The sequence below is a fragment of the Moschus berezovskii genome, chromosome 7, assembly GCF_049115385.1.
Source record: "Moschus berezovskii isolate FMDL1 chromosome 7, NW_MosBer_1.0, whole genome shotgun sequence".
Taxonomy (NCBI): Eukaryota; Metazoa; Chordata; class Mammalia; order Artiodactyla; family Moschidae; genus Moschus; species Moschus berezovskii.
This window is the reverse complement of record NC_142466.1, coordinates 82,123,549-82,144,929: the sequence shown is the minus strand read 5'-3', so window position 1 is coordinate 82,144,929 and position 21,381 is coordinate 82,123,549. Positions and strand designations below refer to the sequence as shown.

The window sequence follows — 21,381 nt, the reverse complement described above, 5'->3', positions numbered from 1 at the left end:
AACCACAGTCATTGGGCTGCTGGAACGTGAATGCAGAGAAGCTGGTCTAGTTAAGGTAGCGGAGGTCCTCCTTCCTATGACTTGCTCAGCTCATGGTTTCCCCAGGAGGTTGGAGCCCTGGGCAGGCAGGGCAATAGGGAAGAGAGGCACCCTCTAGTGGAAGCCCTGGCTCACAGTAGCTGCCCGGCTCCCACCCATGGTGAGGCTCCGACAGACGCGTCTTACCTTGGCCCAGTGGGGCCTGCCTCCCACCTTCTTCATGATGGTCTCATAGGCCAGCCAGTAGTCCAGCCGTGGTACGTCCTTGCCATAGGGCCTGAGGAGGGGGCAGAAGGATGTGAGGCTAGACTCTTGTCTTGTGTGGTCTTACCCGTGGTTATCAGGCATCTTGCCCAGCACTTGTCCACAGGGTACGGATGGCAGTGACTCAGCACCCTGCAGCTTTTGCTCAGAAGGATTTGGAAAAAGTTTACAACCTCTTACATATATTTTAACTGTCAACTGAAAGTTGCTGTATTTTTGTTGTTGTTCAGTCACTCAGTCATGTCCGACTGCAACCCCATGTGTATGAGTGTGAATAATTTTAAATTAATACGTTTTTTCCCTCTATGTGTGTATATAAATACACACACACTTATTTGGGCTTCTCTTGTGGCTTAGTGGTACAGAATCCACCTGCCAATGCAGAAGACGCAGGAGACACGGGTTGGGAAGATTCCCTGGAAGAGGAAATGGCAACCCTCTCCAGTATTCTTGCCTGGAAAATCCCATGAACAGAGGGAAAATCCCATGAACAGGGGGAAAATCCCATGAACAGAGGAGCCTGGTAGGCTACAGTCCATAGGGCTGCAAAAGAGTTGGACATGATTGAGTGACTAAGCACAGCACACACACTTATTTAAAGATTTTGAATTTTAAATCTAAATAGTTTAAAATGTAAATTAAAAAAAACTAATGTAAAGATTATTTAAAAGATATATACAAAAATCTTTATAATAAATAGATAAATGAATATTTCTATCAGAATCACGTCATTTGATGTATGGAAATCACGGCCAATGTAACCTAGTTGGTCAGTCCTTGCTGCAAAGTCAGACTTACTGACAGAGAAGAGTCAGAACTCGCAAAAACTCAAATGTTATGATGCAGCCCCCAGGGGAATTTCTTGCTTCTGAATTTGCATTCACAGGCAGGGACAAAACGGACAAACAGCTTGAGGACTGAGCCAAGCCCTAAGTTTGTCCCTGCGTGAAATAAGCTGCCTCCCGTTTGAGGTGGGTTTCTGAAATTCTCTTTTCTGGCTTCGGGACCCCCCTGCAGGACAGCACCATCTTAAATTGTCCCTTGGGATCCCCTGAGTTTGGGGGTATTTTACAGACTGGAGAAATAAAGCATAGTAAGATTCAGGCTGGGTGAGAGATGGTCTGTTTGTCTTTTACAAAGTCAGGGAAGGATATTATCAGTGGTGGATGGGAAGGAAGAAAGATGTGTCTTAAGCAGGAAGTTTTAGAAAAGATGAGTTTCTTAAACTGTGTGTGTCCATAACCTCGTACGGGAGGTCACTGCCCAACCAACTCGGGAAACAATTACACAGTGTGAGCATAAGGTGTCTGCCTATGGCCCAGTGGAGCTGGTTAGATGGGTACTGTGTCCAGGCATAACTCTCTTTTCTGCTGAACTGAAACCTGGCCTCACAATCCTTCTCAACACTATGTTCCGGGCTCTCAGAATCACTTGCCTAGGGCAGCACATGAGACAGCATAAACTTGTCATTCCTTAATATCAGTTTTGCAAAGGGCAGCTTTGCATATTAACATTAATATTAACATTAGCCGGTATGCTTAGTCACTCAGTTGTGTCTGACTCTTTGTGATCCCATAGGCTATAGCTCACCAGGCTCCCCTGTCCATGGGATTTTCCAGGTAAGAATACTGGAATGGGTTGCCATGCCCTCCTCCAGGGGAATCTTCTGGACCCAGGGAATCAAACCTGTGATTCCTGCACTGGCAGATGAATTCTTTACCACCAGGGGAGCCATTACATATTAGATATAATTAATAATAATATTCAGTTCAGTTCAGTTCAGTCTCTCAGTCATGTCCGACTCTTTGCGACCCCATGAATCACGGCACGCCAGGCCTCCCTGTCCATCACCAGCTCCCGGAGTTCACTCAAACTCGTGTCCATCAACTCGGTGATGCCATCCAGCCGTCTCATTCTCTGTCGTCCCCTTCTCCTCCTGCCCCCAATCCTTCCCAGCATCAGAGTCTTTTCCAGTGAGTCAACTCTTCGCATGAGGTGGCCAAAGTATTGCAGTTTCAGCTTTAGCATCAGTCCTTCCAATGAACACCCAGGATTGATCTCCTTTAGAATGGACTGGTTGGATCTCCTTGCAGTCCAGTTAACAATTATAATTACTATATATAAATAAAACAATTCTAATTAACAATAATATTATATATTAATTAATATTAATGACCACATTAATACAGTACAGCTAGAAAGGGTAGTTGTTGGAACTGGAAGGAGAGAAAGACTATTTTCTGCTGCTTGGACCAGGGAAGTCTCCCTGGAGAAGGTGGCATTTGAACTGGCCTTTTCCATGGTCATTTATGGATGTGAGAGTTGGACTGTGAAGAAAGCTGAGCGCTGAAGAATTGATGGTTTTGAACTGTGGTGCTGGAGAAGACTCTTGCGAGTCCCCTGGACTGCAAGGAGATCCAACCAGTCCATTCTAAAGGAGACCAGTCCTGAGTGTTCATTGGAAGGACTGATGCTGAGGCTTAAACTCCAATACTTTGGCCACCTCATGTGAAGAGTTGACTCACTGGAAAAGACTCTGATGCTGGGAGGGATTGGGGGCAGGGGAAGGGGACGACAGAGGATGAGATGGCTGGATGGCATCACCGACTCGATGGACATGAGTTTGAGTGAACTCCAGGAGTTGGTGATGGACAGGGAGGCCTGGCGTGCTGTGATTCATGGGGTCGCAAAGAGTCGGACACGAATGAGCGACTGAACTGAACCGAACTGAAAGCTGTGGAAGGAGGCAGGGGCCCTTCGAAGCGGAGGGACCTGCTTCCGCAGCCCCGCCCCCTTCACTACCGGCTTCCGCAGCCCCGCCCCGCCCCGAGCGAACCATTCACCTGTACATGATGATGTTCATGTAGCAGCTGTCGCGCTGGAAGCAGGGGCTCAGCAGGATGTCGTCCCCGCGAGTGAAGCGTACCTCCACGGGGTAGTGGGCCACCACCTTGGGGTTCGCCTCCAGCATGGCCTTCAGCTCCAGCAGGGCCTCTTTGGTCTTCTCTCTGCGCTCGACCCGGGGTGGGAGAGGGGATGGAACACAGACCTGAGGAAGGGGCCTCCGGAGATGTGCCATGAGGCTTAGCACAGCCCCCAGGAAGCCCCTTCCTCATGGCTTCTGCTCTTAAAGTTCTTCTCACAGAAGCAGAGAGCTACCTCCTGCTCCCGCCCCAGCCCTCAGGACCCCCACCCAATTGGAGGCTCTCCTCAGGTCTCTTTTCTGGCCACAGCTGTCCCAGGCCTCCTCTTCTTCAGACAAGATCAAGCCACTGTGATGCCAAGATTCCTACTTTTTCTAATAGTCCAGCCCTGAGACTCTGGTGGCCTCAGCCCCTGAAAACTGTGACAGAGGGATCTCTTAAGCCCTGAGCACTGATCCCCCTTTTCCTGGAGAAAGACAAAGAGGGGCAATTCAGAGGAAGCTGCAGTGAGTCGGGTATGGACCTAGCCTCCGTCTCAAGGGGGTCTCTCCCCATGAAGAGGCCCCCAGCCTGCCAGGTGGGCTCTGCTAACGGAGGGACTGAACACAGGGTGTCTTTCAGAAGAACCAGATGCTGGCCACGAAGTCCTATGTTTCAAGTCTAAACCTGCTCTCCCAGCCTCATGGCTGGAGAGGGGCCAGTGGGGAGAGTGGAGTGGATCCCCTGGCTGGTTTCCTGAGAGGCACAATGGTGCAAGGACACTGGATGGGGATTCAGAACTTCCTGTTTCCCCCAGAAATAACAGGTAGGATGGGGAGCCTGGTTGGCAGTGCATGGGCTGTGAGCAGGACCCAAAGGGAGCTATATGTTGCTGACCCACCCTCAGGGTGGCCCGCTTGGCCCTTACCTGGGGATGGCCCAGTCCTGGACATGCTGCTTGAAGCGGCACTCGTAGGTGAAGATCTTGTGGCTGAGGTTGCAGTTTTCCTTCTTCCCATTGAACAGGAGCCAGAAGAAAAAGCGATTGATCCAGCCCACAAGGCCTGGCAGGAAGGTGCTGGGGGGCAGGGCAGAGGGGTAGTGATCATCAAATTATCCAGCGGTGGGTAAATACTGGCTGTGTTGTGGGCAGTGGACCGACAAACTGGGGCTTCATTCTCTACATCCTGTGCCATGTGTGCTAATCTGCAGCCTGGAAATCCCTCCAGGGAATGTGACGATCACCCTGCATCACTCTCTTTGTGGCTGCCCAGGGCTCCAGTTATGGATTTTAGCCTACATTTTATTTTTCTCTCCCTCTTTAATGACTAGGTTGTTTTTAGTGTTAGAGTGTTTCATCTTAATTGTGATTTAAAAGAAAAAACCACATAATATAAAATTTACCCTCTTAACCATTGTTTAAGTGTGCAGTAAAGTAGTGTTAAGTATATTTACATCACTGAGCACTGGATCTCCAGAATCTTGCAAAACTGAAACTCTGTCTCCACTAAAAATAACTCCCCATTTCTCCCTTCCTCCAGCCTCTGGCAACCTCCATTCTTCTCCAACAACCTTCCATACTTTTTGTCTCTATGAATTTGACTACTCTGGCTGCCTCATATAAGTGGAATCACTCAATATTTGTCCTCTTATGTGTCTGGCTTATTTCAGTTATCATCATGTCTTCAAGATTCATTCACATTGTAGCCTGTGTCAGAATTTCCTTCCTTTTTAAAGGCTGTATCATTTTCCATTGCATATCTATATGTCCCATTTTGTTTAGTCATCAGTTGGATAGTTATGTTCACTTTTTGGTTGTGAACACAAATGTGCAAATATCACTTTGAAATTGTGCTTTCAGTTCTTTCTGACATATAGTCAGAGGTGGAATTGCTGGGTCATAAGAGAAACCTGTATGCAGGTCAGGAAGCAACTGTTAGAACTGGACATGGAACAACAGACTGGTTTCAAATAGGAAAAGGTGTACGTCAAGGTTGTATATTGTCACCTTGCTTATTTAACTTATATGCAGAGTACATCATGAGGAACGCTGGGCTGGAAGAAGCACAAGCTGGAATCAAGATTGCCGGGAGAAATATCAATAACCTCAGATATGCAGATGACACTACCCTTATGGCAGAAAGTGAAGAGGAACTCAAAAGCCTCTTGATGAAAGTGAAAGAGGAGAGTGAAAAGGTTGGTTTGAAGCTCAACATTCAGAAAACAAAGATCATGGCATCTGGTCCCATCACTTCATGGGAAATAGATGGAAAAACAGTGGAAACAGTGTCAGACTTCGTTTTTTTGGGCTCCAAAATCACTGCAGATGCTGATTGCAGCCATGAAATTAAAAGACGCTTGCTCCTTGGAAGGAAAGTTATGACCAACCTTGATAGTATATTAAAAAGCAGAGACATTACTTTGCCAACCAAGGTCCGTCTAGTCAAGGCAATGGTTTTTCCCGTGGTCATGTATGGATGTGAGAGTTGGACTGTGAAGAAGGCTGATCGCCGAAGAATCGATGCTTTTGAACTGTGGTGCTGGAGAAGACTCTTGAGAGTCCCTTATACTGCAAGGAGATCCAACCAGTCCATTCTAGAGGAGATCAATCCTGGATGTTCATTGGAGGGACTGATGCTGAAGCTGAAACTGCAATACTTTGGCCACCTCATGCGACGAGTTGACTCACTGGAAAAGACTCTGATGCTGGGAAAGGTTGGGGGCGGGAGGAGAAGGGGACGACGGAGAATGAGATGGCTGGATGGCATCACCGACTCTGTGGACATGAGTTTGAGTGAACTCCGGGAGTTGGTGATGGACAGGGAGGCCTGGCGTGCTGTGATTCATGGGGTCGCGGAGAGTCGGACACGACTGAGCGACTGAACTGAACTGAACTGAACTGAAGGGAATTCTATTTTTAACTTTTTGAGAAACCTCATACTGTTTTCCATAGTGGCTGCACCAGTTTACATTCTCACCAACAGCGCATGCATCCTAAGTCGCATCCAACTCTCTGTGACCCTGTGGACGGTAACCTGTCAGGCTCCTCTGTCCATGGGATTTCTCAGGCAAGAATACTGGAGGGGGTTGCCATTTCTTCCTCCAGGGGATCTTCCTGACCCAGGGATCGAACCTGCATCTACTGCATTGGCAGGCAGGTTCTTTACCACTGAGCCACCAGGGAAGCCAAATCACCAAGACCCAATCCATTATTTAGCTTTCATCGTTGCATCCTTGGGCACATGGCTCAGCGAGCAGCCCAGAGCAGCAAGGGTGAGGCCAAGTGGACGTGGTTTCCAGAAGGCACTAAGTGAGAGCCACATGGGTGGGGCTCAGAGGCCATGGAGCTCCCTCAGAGCATGCGTCCCGGCCCGGGATGTGGCCACTGTGATTTAGAGCTCAATTTATTTGGGTGCTTCCTAGCTTGGACTCCACAGACACAGGCACATAAAGCTTCCAGGCTGCTGTGATGCAAGGGGAGAGAAGTCTGGCTGGGCATTTTCCACTCTCACCCCCAGTCCATCATCTGATGGAGCAATGGCCTCCAGGCTGGACTCACTGTCTTTAATAAGACACCAAAGTCTCCAAGATAAAAGAATAGATGGATACACTTGACAGTAAGTTTAAATATGTCTATACACCATAAAGGCTTCCCAGGTGGTAAAGAATCTGCCTGTCAATACAGGAGACACAAAAGAAGTGGGTTTGATCCCTGGGTCAAGATCTCCTGAAGCAGGAAATGGCAACCCACTCCTGTATTCTTGCCTAGGAAATCCCATGGACAGAGAATCCTGCTGGCCTACAGTCCAGGGAGTCTCAAAGAGTCTGACCCAACTTAGTGGCTGAACAACAACAGCAACATACTTTAAATATGTGTTGCCTATATTATTTATGTGTATGAAACATTTCAGAAGTTTTTATCAGATGCCATTCCACGTCTTGGCTGAATATAGTGTCACTGCTCAAGGACCCATAAGGCCTTCCTCATCACTTATAGTTATGTGTCTGGTGCTTGAGCCTGAGCGCAGACTTCAGGCTGGGAAGGAGGTAAGAAACGACAATATGAAGGTTCACATCACCCATAAGCCAGGGTGTGCAGCCTGGGCATGGGTATTTTTTAAAAAAGCCCCCCAGGGTTGGAATTCACTGCTCTGGACCGTGCAGACAGACCCGGTTTGCATGTCTGAAAGCGGGATGTTGTTCTTCTGATGGACCACATCCCCAGCAGTAGATGACAGGTGCTGGGAAAAGATACAGTGGCATTCCTACCTGATCCAGAGTAGGAACTCCAGTAAGTAGAATCCAATAGCGTAGTCCCAGAACCAGTTGGCTGAAGAGGAGGGCGGCTGGGAAGCAGAGACTGTGGTCAGTTCCGAGTTGGAGCTGAGTGTCCCAGGAAAGGCTGTATGTGTGTGTGCTGAGGGAGGGGGAACCCACTGGCCGGGACGATTGAAAGCCTCATTCTTGGTGGCACTGCCGATCCCCATGTCCTGTCCCCTTCTGTTTCGTGCTTATGTGATCATTTTGCTCAAGATCAAGAAGTGCCTATTCTCTTCTCTGCAGAGCTGATGAGCCTGGTGTTTGGCAGTCACCCTTTATGAACCGCATGCCAGCCCCATACACATAATAGGTGTTCTGGCCTTTGCCTGACTTGTCTGGTCAACATCTTCCTGCTGCTACCGCTGCTAAGTCACTTCAGTCGTGTCTGACTCTGTGACCCCATAGACGGCAGCCCACCAGGCTCCCCCTTCCCTGGGATTTTCCAGGCAAGAGTACTAGAGTGGGGTACCATTGCCTTCTCCAACATCTTCCTAAGTGATGACTTTATTTTATTCTGCTGAGAAGCAGCCTGTTTGCCAAGGACATGGTGGTGAGGAGACAGAACCATGGGTTTCTTCCCCTGGGGGTGGGAAGGATGGGGTGCTGGAGGGAAGGTGGGATGCACTAGCTGGCTTCTGAGGTCTATCCTGACTGCTCAGGACTCATTAGCCAGTCCTGCCAACACCTCCATCTCTGCTTCCCACGTCTGGATTGTCACTTGAGCTCCCACCCCTGTATCCATCCTCGTGGACTCATGGAGCCTTACTGGGACCACCTTCCCTCTTCCTTCCACCCTCTGACATTTAGTGCTCCCCGCCTCAGGCTCACGGATGCTCACCTTTTGCTTTTCCTCTCACCTCTCACCGATCATCAGGATGGTAATAGGTGTTAGGTGCCCTGGGAGCTGGGCAGTGGGGAGGAATGGGGAAGATGCCCACGGCTACCTTGTTGGTGTGGTCCTGGTAGATTACACTGACGTTCTCACTGTGTGGGAACCAGAGAAAGCGGAAGTATTCAGATTTCTTCAGGTGACTGTCCAGGTTGTCAAGAACCTGAGAAAGGAGCAGAGATTGTGTTGGTCACATTTGATGGTGGGGATGCTGGAAGTCAGGGCCCCCCATCCAAAGAAAATATCCCAAATTGTCCTAACATTGCTAAAGATCAAGGGATGTGTCTTATAAGATGCTGGATGTTAAGTGGTAAGGAATCCACCGCCAATGCAGGAGATGCAAGAGATACAGTTTCGATCTCTGGGTTGGGAAGATCCCCTAGAGAAGGGAATGGCAACCTACTCCAGTATTCTTGCCTGGAGAATCCCATGGACAGAGGAGCCTGGTGGGCTACCGTCCATGGAATCACAAAGAGTTGGACATGACTGAGCACACGCATGCCATGGACATTAAAATGATCCACTTATAGGTTGACTTCATTGAGTTATGCAGAGGATAAAAATGAGTTCTCGTTTATCCTGACTTGAACAATGACTAGCTGTGTAAGTTTGGGCAAGTGCCTCAATTTCCTCATCTGCAAAATAGGATTAACAACCATATCTATGTCAGGATTGTTATAAAGATTAAACATACTAATGCCTAGAAAGCCCTTAATATGGTGTCATAAGCACAGTAAGCTCCATACAGGTGTAAGCTGCTGCTGCTACTATTGCTCTTACATTGTCATTGTCAGCATCACTGTCAGCATCTCTTATTCCCACAATCTCTTATTCTCCACAAAGGAGATGCAGATTTGGGGTTTGACAGGCAGCTGGGAGGGAGAGGGAGAGTGCTGGTTTTGGAGTAAGTTCTGGATTCAAGTCCTGGTCTGGTGACTTGCCAGCTGCACAACTTTGCCGGATCCATATCGCCGGAGCCTTGGTTTCCCACCCTCTCCAACAACACATGGGCAGTTGTGCAAATGAAATGAGATAATCTATGCTGAAGCTCCTGAGTAGAGTGGCTTGTGACATGTACCCAGTGGAGAGTTTAAGTTCTGAATGTGAGCAACCCTGGCATACATCTGGGGATCCAGCCCTATTCCCCACCAGGTTCCCAGCTGTGAGTCTCAGGAAGCAGCATCTCTTCATCTGTAGAACCAAGACAGAAATAGCTTTCTGTCCTTCTTTTCTTCCTTCCTTCCAGGACTGTTGTGAGAACCAAGGGAGGTCATGGATGTGAAAGTAGTTTACAAGCTGTAAACACAGCAAGGAGATCAAACCAGTCAATCTGAAAGGGAATCAACCCTGAATATTCATTGGAAGGACTGATGCTGAAGTTCCAAAACTTTGGCCACTTGATGCCAAGAATCAACTCATTGGAAAAGACTCTGTTGCTGGGGAAAATTGAAGGCAAAAGGAGAAGGGGGCAGCATAGGATGAGATGGTTGGATGGCATCACAGACTCAATGGACATGAAGTTGAGCAAACTCTGGGAGATAGTGAAAGACAGGGAAGCCTGGTGCGCTGCAGTCCATGGGGTCACAAAGAATTGGACATGGCTTAGTGACTGAACAACAACAACACAAACAACCTGTGACTTCCATATCTGACCAGAAAGGAAGGAAAACCAAGGTGAAACACCAGGGAATGAGCCCATCTAAAACTTTAATTTGGAACACCGGGGAGCAGTGAAATTTTAGAATTCTGGATCCTGGTCATCACTTCGGGGAGGACCCCTGACTTGTTAACTGATGCTTTGGGGCCCAGGAGATACAGGAATGGGCGGACCATTGTCACCTTCCAGTGACCTGGCTGCCATCTCGAACCTCCCCTGCCACACGTCAGCCCAGGCTGTGGGTCACCCTATTGCATCTCTGTTCATATCTCTCCAGCCTTCCCCTAAAATCTGCTCCTGCTCATGTGGCTTAGCCCAGGCCCTTCTTAGCTCTCACTGGCTCTTCTGAACCACAGTTTGACAGTACCAGTTCTTTGGCACTCAGCCTTCTTTATGGTTCAACCCTCACATCTGTCCATGACTCCTGGGAAAACACTATATGGACCTTTGTCCACAAAGTAATGTCTCTGTTTTTAATATGCTGTCTAGGTTTGTCGTAGATTTTCTTCTAAGGAGCAAGTGTTTTTTATGGCTTTTCATGGCTGCAGTCACTGTCCACAGTGATTTTGAAGTCCAAGAAAATAAACAGCCCTATGATTCCTTATTTGAAGAGGAGGCCCTCTTCTGCTGGGCTGTAGATCTGTGAAAAGTTCAGGAAGAAACACCAGGTCCCTGTCACTATCACTTCCATCCTGACTGGGTGATGGACCCATGGCCCATCACCTCTGGGCAGAACCATTTCTCCTGGGAGAATAGGAACATGGTCTGGAGCTCTGCCTGGAGGATGGGACTGAGAGAGTGGAAAATCCCCCTTCTCTCCTGTCCCAGCCTCCAGGGCCATCCTAGGTTGCCCAGAATCTTAGCAGTAAAAGTAACGGTGGCACCCCTTTCTGGGTGCCCAGGTTCCCACCCAGAATGGAGTAATGAGAGCCACTTTCACGTCACACTTCTTGCCTCTCTCCTGGCATCTGTCATTTCTTTTCCTCCCTGCTTTAGAGGGACAAGGCGTATCCTTCCCCCCATGCTGAACTCTAAGCTCCTTGAGGCAGGCAGCATGCACACTCCAGCTCTGTGCCCTCTGTGGTCCCTAACTGAGCATTGTGTGGTCACTGAAGGATGGAGCCCCCTGCCCTGGACCGATCCCACTGTGACTCTCTTCGGGGCCTACAAACAATCCTATCTGGGGGAGGAGGGTCCCCAGGATCATGTTTCCTCAGTCTAACTGGTGGTTCCTGGGAGCACCATCAAAGGGGGTGGGCCCCAGAGGAACATCTTCCTTGGCATGTCATTGGCAGGAAGGGTTCTGGAGGGTTCTGTCCCCTCCAAAATTAGCACCACTACTGAACTGACTCACAAGAACTGATTACCAGGCCTGTGAGCAGAAGCTGAGGGCTCCCTGTCCCATGGTTGCGGGTCAATGTCCCATCGTCAGTGGCCGGCCACCCAAGAGAGTGGCGGGCATTGGGATGATGCTGAAAGGTTGTTGTGTCCCAGGGACCAACCCTACTTCCTGCGGCATTGGGGGAGGCGGTGATGCAGGCAGCCGGCTGTACTTCTCACATCTCATTATGGTTTGCGTGGCATAAAGGGCAAAGGTTGACAGCCATTTCCAATTGTCATTTCTCGCTGACTGTGATTTCACACCAGTTAGACTGCAGAAAGTTGGGAATGCTGAGACCTTGTCATAAGAAGCCAGGGAGGCCACCCCTTTCTTGGCCCCTCTGCCCAGAAGCACTGATTCCAACTCTCCCTTCCCCTCAGATGGCTTTGAGCAGCCTTCAGAAGCTGTGTTGAGGTGCAGATAAGAGAATCAGACCTGGGAAGCAGGGAGCTGCATCTGAGATGGACCACACACAGCACGGGGGTGGGAAGGAGAGGGTAAACCTCAGAGAGGGGTGGATATTTAATAAATTCTTCCTTGTGGCTCAGACAGCAAATCTGCTCTCAATGTGCGAGACCCAGGTTTGATCCCTGAGTAGGGAAGATCCCCTGGAAAAGCGAATGGCAACCCACTTCAATATTCTTGCCTGGGAAATCCCATGGACAGAGGAGTCTGGTGGGCTACAGTCCATGGGGTCGCAAAGAGTCAGACAGGACTAAGTGACTAAACACACATTGGTTCTCGGGCACCTGCCTGCTCCTGGAAATGAGGTCTCATCATTTTTCTTTTCAGAAGGAAAACATTCAGGGGGAGCAAGAGTGAGGAGAAGCTGCTCCAGTGACAGTTTTCTGACCGGTCCTCTTTCTTTCCTCTCTGGACAGCTCTCCTCCGAGGGGAGCAGCCTGGAACTCAGCTTCCCACCTGCATCTTACTCTTCCTCCCAAGCATTCCAAGCCCCTTGAAGGGGCCCTTTAAAGGCTGCTCTGAGCAGAGAGAGTAAAAGAGAATTGAATGCAGGGCCATGGACAGCACACGCCCCTGGGAGGAAATCATAGGGCTGTAAATGCCACCTACCCTCTCTGCGTGGTCCTTGTCTGTGGCCAGAGACTGGGCAGGGAAGGCTTGTCCACGGGTGTGATGGACACTGATGATGGGCCTGGTGGAGACCCGCGCAGCTCTGGGCGGAAGAGCAGCCGGAGCTGTGCAGAGGGAGGGAGAGGATCCACAGAGGACCTGCTGACTCAGAGGAGGAGCAGCAGCAGCATCTAGCCTTGTGAGCCCTTGAGGGATGGGCTGGGGTCACAGGGGAATGATGGGGGACTCCACACCAGGATTCATGCCCCTCCCCAGGGGTAAGACCCAAGAACATCCCCAGATGCTCCAGGGGAGAGAAGGACCCTCGGTCTCCAGGGTGGGGCACAGTTCTGTATCCAAGTGCTGCACTGGTTTATGTAATGCCAGTGTTGGAAAAGACCTCAGGGTTCGTCTAATCTGACCCTACTTTTAAAACGGCAAAGACGGGACTTCCCTGGTGGTCCAGTGGCTAAGACTCCACGCTCCCAATGCAGGGGACTTGGTTTCGATCCCTGGTCAGGGAACTAGATCCCACATGCTGCAACTGAGACCTGACACAGGCAAATAAATAATTTAAAAAATAAAAAGGCTCCAAAAGTTTGAAGGGCTTGGTCCAGGTCACAGAGAGGGAGCTGCACAATCAGGCTTGGGGCTCCCTGCCTCCCCAGAGCCCCTCTAAATACTCACTGAGCATTTATTACTGTGTAATTGTGTGTGTATTGGAGAAGGGAATGGCAACCCACTCCAATGTTCTTGCCTCGAAAATCCCAGGGACGGGGGAGCCTCGTGGGCTGCCGTCTATGGCGTCGCACAGAGTCGGACACGACTGAAGCGACTTAGCAGCAGCAGCAGCAGCAACTATGTGTGTGTGTTGGGGTTGGGGGACAGCTTGAGATAAGACTCCAAGAACCAGGCCTTAGGTGTGGTCAGTCTTAGTATATCTCTGCCAGGTCAAAGGAGGAGCAGAAAGAGGGTGGAGTCTGTCCACTCGGTTCTGACGCCCTGATAGGAGCCCAGGGGCCAATCCTACTGGCAAAAGAAGAAGCAATCTCTTTATCTCTGGGTCAGATTATTCAGCTTAAAAATGAACAAGTTCTGACCTAAGTGAGAGGCTGGAAGGTGGTCCCTTTCTGGTTGAAGGTGATCTCTGCCCCTCTTCCTTCTTTGCCTGAGATGCCGACCCCTTAACCTGCCCGCCGCTCCATTGACACCATGCTCCCTGAGGTCAGCAGTGATCTCCTAATGACCAGACCCTGGTGTTGCTCCCCAACTCCTCACAGTGTTGGACTCGTCTGGCTGCTCTGTTCTGGACACTAAGCACTAAGGCTCCCTTCTCTCCTCACCCAAGCCCTCTCTCCATGGGTGATCACATCTACTCTCACGGTCAATCGCTGAGGGGAGTGTTGACCTCTGCTTTGCACTGAATTGCATCGACCTAAAATGCAACATCGGAGAAGGCAATGGCAAGCCACTCCAGTACTCTTGCCTAGAAAATCCCATGGGTGGAGGAGCCTGGTAGGCTGCAGTCCGTGAGGTCGCTAAGGGTCGGACACGACTGAGCGACTTCACTTTCACTTTTCACTTTCACACATTGGAGAAGGAAATGGCAACCCACTCCGGTGTTCTTGCCTGGAGAATCCCAGGGACGGGGGAGCCTGGTGGGCTTCCGTCTATGGGGTCACACAGAGTCGGACACGACTGAAGTGACTTAGCAGCAGCAGCAGCAGCAAAATGCAACATGTAGAAGCCCTCATCCTTGGCATGTAACTATATTTGAAGCTAGGGCCTGCTTGGAGTGAACAAGAAGCTAAGATCAGCCCCTTAACACTGGTCTGGGGATGTGGCTAGTTGAAGCAGGCTCTTGAGGTTGCTCAGAGTCTGGGGTGGCTCCAAGTGGACTGGTTCTACCCTCTTGGAGCTCCCTGGCTTAGCCACACAGTATCACTGCCAAACAATTCCATGAAATGTCCTTGTAATCCTTTCTTGGGCCAAAGCATCAGGCAACTCATTTGCCAAGACTGACCCACATGTGCTCAGCATTGATGCTCTAGGAATCAGTGCCGCATCCCCTGGACCAGCATCCCCAACATTTTTGGCACCAGGGATTGGTCTCATGGAAGACAAATTTTCCAAGGATGGGAACAGGGGTAATGGTTTCAGGATGATTCAAGTGCACTTTATTTCTGTCATTACTGCATCAGCTCCACCTCAGGTCATCAGGCATTAGATCTCAGGGGATGGGACCCCTGCCCAAGAGCATCCCTGGAATCACTTTTTCAGCCACCAATGGAGAGTTCTGGGGCTAAAGTTCCACAAACACCATGTGTGCACGCGTGCTCAGTTGCTTCAGTTGGGTCCGACTCTTTGCAACCCCACCGACTATAGTCCACCAGGCTTCTCTGTCCATGGGATTCTCCAGGCAAGAATACTGGAGTGGGTTGCCATACTGTCTTCCAGGGGATCTTTCCAACCCAAGGATTGAATCCACATCTCCTGTGTCTCCTGTATCACAGGCAGATACTTTGCTGCTGAGCCACCAGGGAAGCCCCACCAACACCATGCCTCTGCATAAAGGACCTTCTGCATTTAAATCCTTTGCTGTGAGGTTTAATGTATTAGAAATTCCAATGGTAAGGATTTTTTAGACCAGATGCTAGATAACAGTATTTTCCGTTTTTCGCTGACTAGGTACCCTGGGGAGCGTATTTTAGTACTGAACTAGATACTTTACAAGTGTTATCTGATTTAATGCTCAGGTTCAATACCTTAAAGTGAACATAATTTACTCTGTTTTTGCATGAGGAGACTGGGGCTCAGCAAGGTTCAATGGCTGACTCAAGGTCACAGCTTGGGGGTGGTACTGCCAGCATTCTGTTTGACCCCAAATTCCACCATAACTATGTGGGGCCAGTATTGTTCACATCACTACCAACTCTATCTGTGCAGAGGGTCTACTCATATTGAATGGTGAGGTGATTATGGAGGAACTCAGATGCTAAGGAACTTGGAACCATAGATTTGAGTCCTGTAGCTTAGCAATTACCAGGGATAGATCCATGCTTACTAGGCATTTCTGGTCTATTGCATGCTGTCCATCCATCCATGCATCAATCCGTCATCCATCTGATCATCTGTCCATCTAGTCATCCATCCATGTATCCATTAATCCATCCATCCAATCATCCATTTTTCCAGCTAACCAACATGGGTTTTCATTCATTCAAAAAACATTGCTATCATTTAGAAGCCATCCTTTCTGCCCCTCATCACCCAGCTTCTCTGAGCTCCCCTGACCTGCTCACAAAGGGATACTGCCATAGTATTCTGGGGTCAAGGAAGGGCTGGTGAGGTCAGCTCACTGCCCCATTCTGGGGACCTGCAGAGCTCAGAGGAGCATGACTTATTAATGTCCTCCATTTCTTTTCTGAGGCTGAGCAGTGGCAAACGGGAGACGGTACCTCTTTCAAGGTTGAGGGGAAGGTGGTCTCCTGCAGGAGGAACTGGGGCACACACTGCAGTGTGACTGTGAGGATGACTCCAAGGCAGCCTAGGTGCACGCGCGCGGCCTGGAACACCTCTGCATTGCTGGACTCTGAACACTTGAGAATGGTCCCATCGGCCGTCAGCAGGGTCAGTGCCACCACCTGGTAGTGGGAGAAGAATCACGCTTCAGTATCCCCAGGCTTCTGGCAAACCCCTCACTTCCCTGTTTGTCCTTGCAAGTGAGGCCAAGTGTCTCCGATTCCCAGAGTATCTGGCCATGATTCCCACCATGTATCTGGCCCTGGGGACTTTCCCAGCTAGGTCTCCAATCACAGCCCGAGGGATCCTCAGTCTTGGGGGAGGGTAGAAGGAGAAATGGAATGAGGGGGGCTGTGTCTGGGTAGCATCAGCCCTCAGCAGGGAGGGGGCCCATCCATCACAGGCGTTTCCATGGCACCCCAGTGGCTTGCCCTCCCCCAGCTGCCTTGCTTATCCTGTGGATTTCAATGTCAGGATTCAGCAAGCTTGTCCTCTGCCTGGAAGAGAGCTAAGATGAGATCGACTCCAAAGAGCCATGAGGCCCTGGCTGGAAGTGGCTCATAAAAGCAAAGGGTGTGCTTGCATTTTGGGGGTGGGGAGCTGGCCCCGCTGTCCCAACATCCAGCCCTGGGGACCAGAGTCCCTTGCAGGCTGTCTGCTTGTTGCCCTCTGAGCACCATTTCAGCCAAGTCTAGTCCATTTTCTCATTTGGGGACCTCTCCCTTGCCTTAGGAACTAGATTCCCCTACTTGGTTCTACCAAACTCAGGATCTCTGGGCTCTGCAGAGTGGGCTGCCCAGTTGGAGACAGGTGATGAACATCACTCTCCTTGCCCTCGGCTCCTGTATCCAGAGGAACCCTCTTTCATTGCCTGCTGAAGTCCCTCTCCACGCTCTGCTATCTGCTCACTGGGACAGAAATTGCTTTTGACATGTGCAGTTGGTGGTGGGGTGCCCAGGGTGAGAGAACAGATAAAGCTGAACTAATTCTGATTAACAGCGACCTAAACCAGAGAAGAGAAACTGGCAGAAGTGGGGCACAGTGGCCTACTGTGGGAGTGAGGGTGTTAGGATGATTTTTATTAAAAAAACAAACAAACAAACAAACAGACTGTGTTGGAGATCTGGGGCTGAGCTGAGTGCTGGCCAGTGAAACACAGCAGCGGGGTCCAGCGATAATAAAGGCAGGCACTGACTCACCAGCTGTGTGATCTTGGATGTGTGACTTAACCTCTCTGTTTCCTCATCTGTGAAATGAGGGTCATAATCATCTCAGAGTAGGTGAAGCACCCAGCTAAGTGCCTGGGGGACAGTCGATATTAAAGATGCCAGTGTCCTCCCCTGGCTCCCTGCCATCAACATAAGTGTAGAATTAAACAGAGGAGCTCTCACCCCCACGTGCCAGGGCCTGTCGTGCTCACCTGGGCTTCCTAGGGGAAAGAAAGTAAAAGTGAAAGTCCCTTGTGAAAGTGAAAGACTCTGTGACCCCATGGACTGTAGCCCACCAGGCTCCTCTGTCCATGGAATTCTTCAGGTAAGAATACTGGGGTCGGTTGCTATGCCCTCCCCCAGAGGATCTTCCCAACCCAGGAATTGAACCCAGGTCTCCTGCATTGCAGGCAGCTTCTTTACTGTCTGAGCCACCAAGGAGGCCCAAGAATACTGGAGTTGATAGCTTATCCCTTCTCAAGGGAATCTTCCTGACCCTGGAATCGAACCAGGGACTCCTGCATTGCAGGTGGAAGGGGTGGCTCCCGACGCAAGTGTCGTGAACTGTCACTGGGCCCCCCAGGCTCTCATACACACTGTCTCATTAACCCCCAGCCCCCCACAGGTTGAGGAAGATTCTCGAGGTAACAGCTGAAAACAGGGATGCCCAGATGAGTTAAACAACCTGCACACATGTGCACACCCAATGCATGTGGGAGGCAGGTTTTGGGCCCACATCTGAGTCCCAAACCTGTGCCCCATACTGGATTCCCATGAAGTTTAAGAAATACTTTTGGGTGGGAACTTCCCTGGCAGTCCAGTGGTTAAGACTCTGCCTTCCAGTGCAGAGGGCAGGGGGTTTGATCCTTGGTTGGGGAACTAAGATCTCACATGCCAAAAACCAAAACATAAGAAAGAAGCAATATTGTAACAAATTCAGTAAAGATTATAAAAAGTGAAAGAAAAGAAAGTGAAAGAAAAGAAAGTGAAAGAAAAGAAAGTGAAGTCTTTCAGTCCTGTCCGACTCTTTGTGACCCCATGGACTGTAGCCTGCCAGGCTCCTCCACCCATGGGATTTTCCCGCAAGAATATTGAAGTGGGTTGCCATTTCCTTCTCCAGGGGATCTTCCTGACCTAGGGATTGAACACTGGTCCCCCGCACTGCAGGTAGACTCTTTACCAGGGAAGCAAAGTGGTCCACATCCAAAAATCTTAAAAGCTTTTGGGTGAAGGTCAGATGTGATCCCAGTCCCATGTGCTTGGCTCCTTCTTGGCTCCTCCCCAACTTGCTAACCTGAAAAGGCCCCTTGCCCTGCCTGGCTTCCAGTTCAGAGCTTTTCCTGGGATGGAACCCTTTGCTCTGCTTGCCCCTTTCCCCAGGGTGGCCAGGAAGCTCCCCAGAGATGGGGCTGTCAACACACATGGGGGTGCCTTCGTCAGTTGTGTCTGCTGGGGACTCATGAGGTTCAGACAGACAATGTTTCTGGAGGGCCCTGCAGAGTCTCTGTCAGAAGAGAGACCCAGGTGTGTTCAAGGCCCCCAGAGAGTTCTGCCGACACCATCCTGGAATGCCTGCTTGTCAGCAGCATTGATGACAAGGTTGAAGGGGCCCTGACCCATCCTCCCCTCTCTCTGGTGGTCAGCATCGAAGCAAGTGAACTCACTTGTGTGGCCAGGATGCCGTGCTTGATCCCTGTGTTGTGGGTTCCAGACCCGATGACGCCACCTGCGGTCACATCTGACACGGCTCCCAGGCTGGGGGGCGGGGGTGAGGAGGGACACAATTAGGCTTTCTGCGACAATACCTCCCAGGGTTGTGGTGCGAGGCCCCTCAGAGCAGAACAGCTGATCCACCTCCTGCCTGGGAATCTCGTCCCCAGTTTAGCTTGCAAAGAGTCAGACATGACTCAGCAACTAAACAACGATTTCTTAATAGCCCCTGGACACCTGGGGATGGGGAGATGGGTACCCGATGGGGATGGGACAGGGATCCAGAGAAACAGGTGAATCCTAAAACATGCTCCTCTCTGGCCCCTGCCAGATCCTTGAATGTCTGCCTGAGGTCAGGGTGGGAAGCAATGGCCATCACTGGCACTTGTCCCGGGAATGGGCGAGGTGGCTCTTACTTGGACAAAGCCAGGCCATGCTTATCCAGCTGTGGGTGCAGATCCGCCAGGAGGATGCCGGCCTCCACGGTCACCTGCTTCTTCTCTGTGTCCACCTGCAAGAGACCGGCACAGGCTAGGATGAGCTAGGCTGTCACCCAGCCCTCGTCCTGCAGCCACACAAGGCTGTGAGTACAAGTGTGTCTGTCCCAGCCCACAGTCAGCTCAAGCTGCCTCCCGCTGCAGGCAGCCAAAAGGGGGTGCAGGCAGAGCCCTAGAGTGCTGGGGCTCAGGGATTATCCTGTGCAACCCTTCTAGTCATAGGGGAAAGAAATAAGGGGCAGGGAAGAGAAGAGGTTTACTCAAGGTCACCATAGGGCTGGGACTGGTGCTCAGGTCTCCTAAGCCATGTGGGAGAGTGGTTCTATGCCCTGAGACCCCCATGGCTGCCCGGGGGTGGTGGGGAAGGGAGAGGAGGAGCAGTCTCTCCATTTCACAGCTTGGAGACTAAAGTTCAGGGGCTCTAAGTCACTCACCCAAGGTCACACAAACATCGGCAGTGGAACTGAGATAAGAATTCACATCTGTGGACTCCAGAACACACATTTCACCGACCCTGAGCACAGAGCCTGGGCAAAATCAATTACCAGAGCCCAGTCCTCACTAATTAGCGATCAGAGTTAATTCCTGCCATGACCGATGTTTTGACCAGAACATTTTCTACGGGGTGGAGATGGTTGGCCTGAGAAAATCAGGAAATAAATAGAACAGATAAATCTAGAATCTCTGCTAGCAGAGCTGGAGGGGCAGGTACCAGGCAAAAATAGCTCAGAGGAGCTGGCCCTGCCAGGTGAGAACAAGAGCCCTGCATGTGCCTACACTCTCACTCCCTGGCAGGCTCCTGGTTGTGGGTGGGGGAGGGGAGGGTGTGAGACGCCTGAATTAATATATCCCAGCATAGGGCTGGTGTCAGACTCCTGAGTCTGCGACCAGCTCTGCAACTGGTCAGCTATGTGACCTTGGGCAGGTCATTCCCCCTCTCTGATCTGCAGTTTCCCCATATGCAGAACAAGTTAAGTGCAAATCCTGGATTTGTCATGAATCCACCTTTGGGGGCCTGACTTGTGGACATCCTCTCTGTGGCCACAAGGTTGCACACAGACCAGATGTGAGGCTTGAAGGAGTCCAGGGCAGGCCCTGGTGGGGGTGAGGGGGATCACAAGTGGACCAGGAATGGGGGGGTTACTTTGGGACTCAGAGGCCAGGAGGGGATGAGGCATGAGGGAAAAGGAGCCTCCACCTCCACCCCGGAGTCTGGGATGGAGGAGCGGCATAGGGTGCAGAAGAGGCAGGGAGCCTAGATCTCCAAGTACCTTGAGGATGCGGTTCATCTTGCCCATGTGGATCATGAAGCCATCAGTGCAGGCGATGTCTGAGGGCGAGTGGCCACCGCCCACCACCTTCACCCGCTTGTTCTGCTGCCTGGCCAGGGCCAGCACCTGTGGAGGCAGCACCTGCATCAGCCTCAGCCAAGGCCTTTCTCTGTGAGGCAGCCGGGCCACCCAGGCATTGCACCCCCAGTCCCCCAGGCACTGCCTGGCTGGAGGCTGCCATGCAGGCCACTCTGGGAAAGAGCCAGAGAGAAGGGCCAGGAAGTGAGTGGGTGCAGGCCATCATGGCTAGGAACAACATTTGCACACAGCACATCAGCCCTCAGCTCGGTATGAAGCCTGTTTTCTCGGCATTCAAGGCCCTCAGACCTGTTCAAAGCAACTCCACCTCCTAGCCTTCCTCTTTTGCCCTCTCTGCTCTGCAAACACCGCCTCCCCCTCACACACAGCCACTGAAGACTCTGATCAATCTCCACCTGTCCTCCCCTCATCTCCCAGTGCCCTCCCCCAGCTCCCTTTTGAGCTCCTATTCATCCTCTGGGCTGACTCAGTGATCATTTTTCTTCATTCTTCTGCTTTGGGGGCTTTGAATCCAGGTTTAAAATCTGGCTCTGATACTTACTATTTA

At 50.7% G+C, this 21,381-nt stretch overlaps 1 protein-coding gene across 1 annotated transcript in view; it reads right to left on the bottom strand.

Annotated features, from left to right (window-relative positions):
* LOC129556922 (L-gulonolactone oxidase) overlaps positions 1-21,381 on the bottom strand; it is a 33,783-nt gene that overhangs the window by 1,887 nt on the left and 10,515 nt on the right. Inside the window, exons 2-10 of the mRNA XM_088838052.1 lie at positions 20,736-20,861; positions 19,384-19,478; positions 18,922-19,012; positions 15,986-16,171; positions 8,471-8,578; positions 7,476-7,552; positions 4,135-4,284; positions 3,147-3,311; positions 226-316 (exon numbers count right to left, since the gene is read on the bottom strand). Of these exons, the coding sequence (XP_088694178.1) occupies positions 226-316; positions 3,147-3,311; positions 4,135-4,284; positions 7,476-7,552; positions 8,471-8,578; positions 15,986-16,171; positions 18,922-19,012; positions 19,384-19,478; positions 20,736-20,861 (1,089 nt within the window). The remainder of the gene's footprint in view (positions 1-225; positions 317-3,146; positions 3,312-4,134; positions 4,285-7,475; positions 7,553-8,470; positions 8,579-15,985; positions 16,172-18,921; positions 19,013-19,383; positions 19,479-20,735; positions 20,862-21,381) is intronic.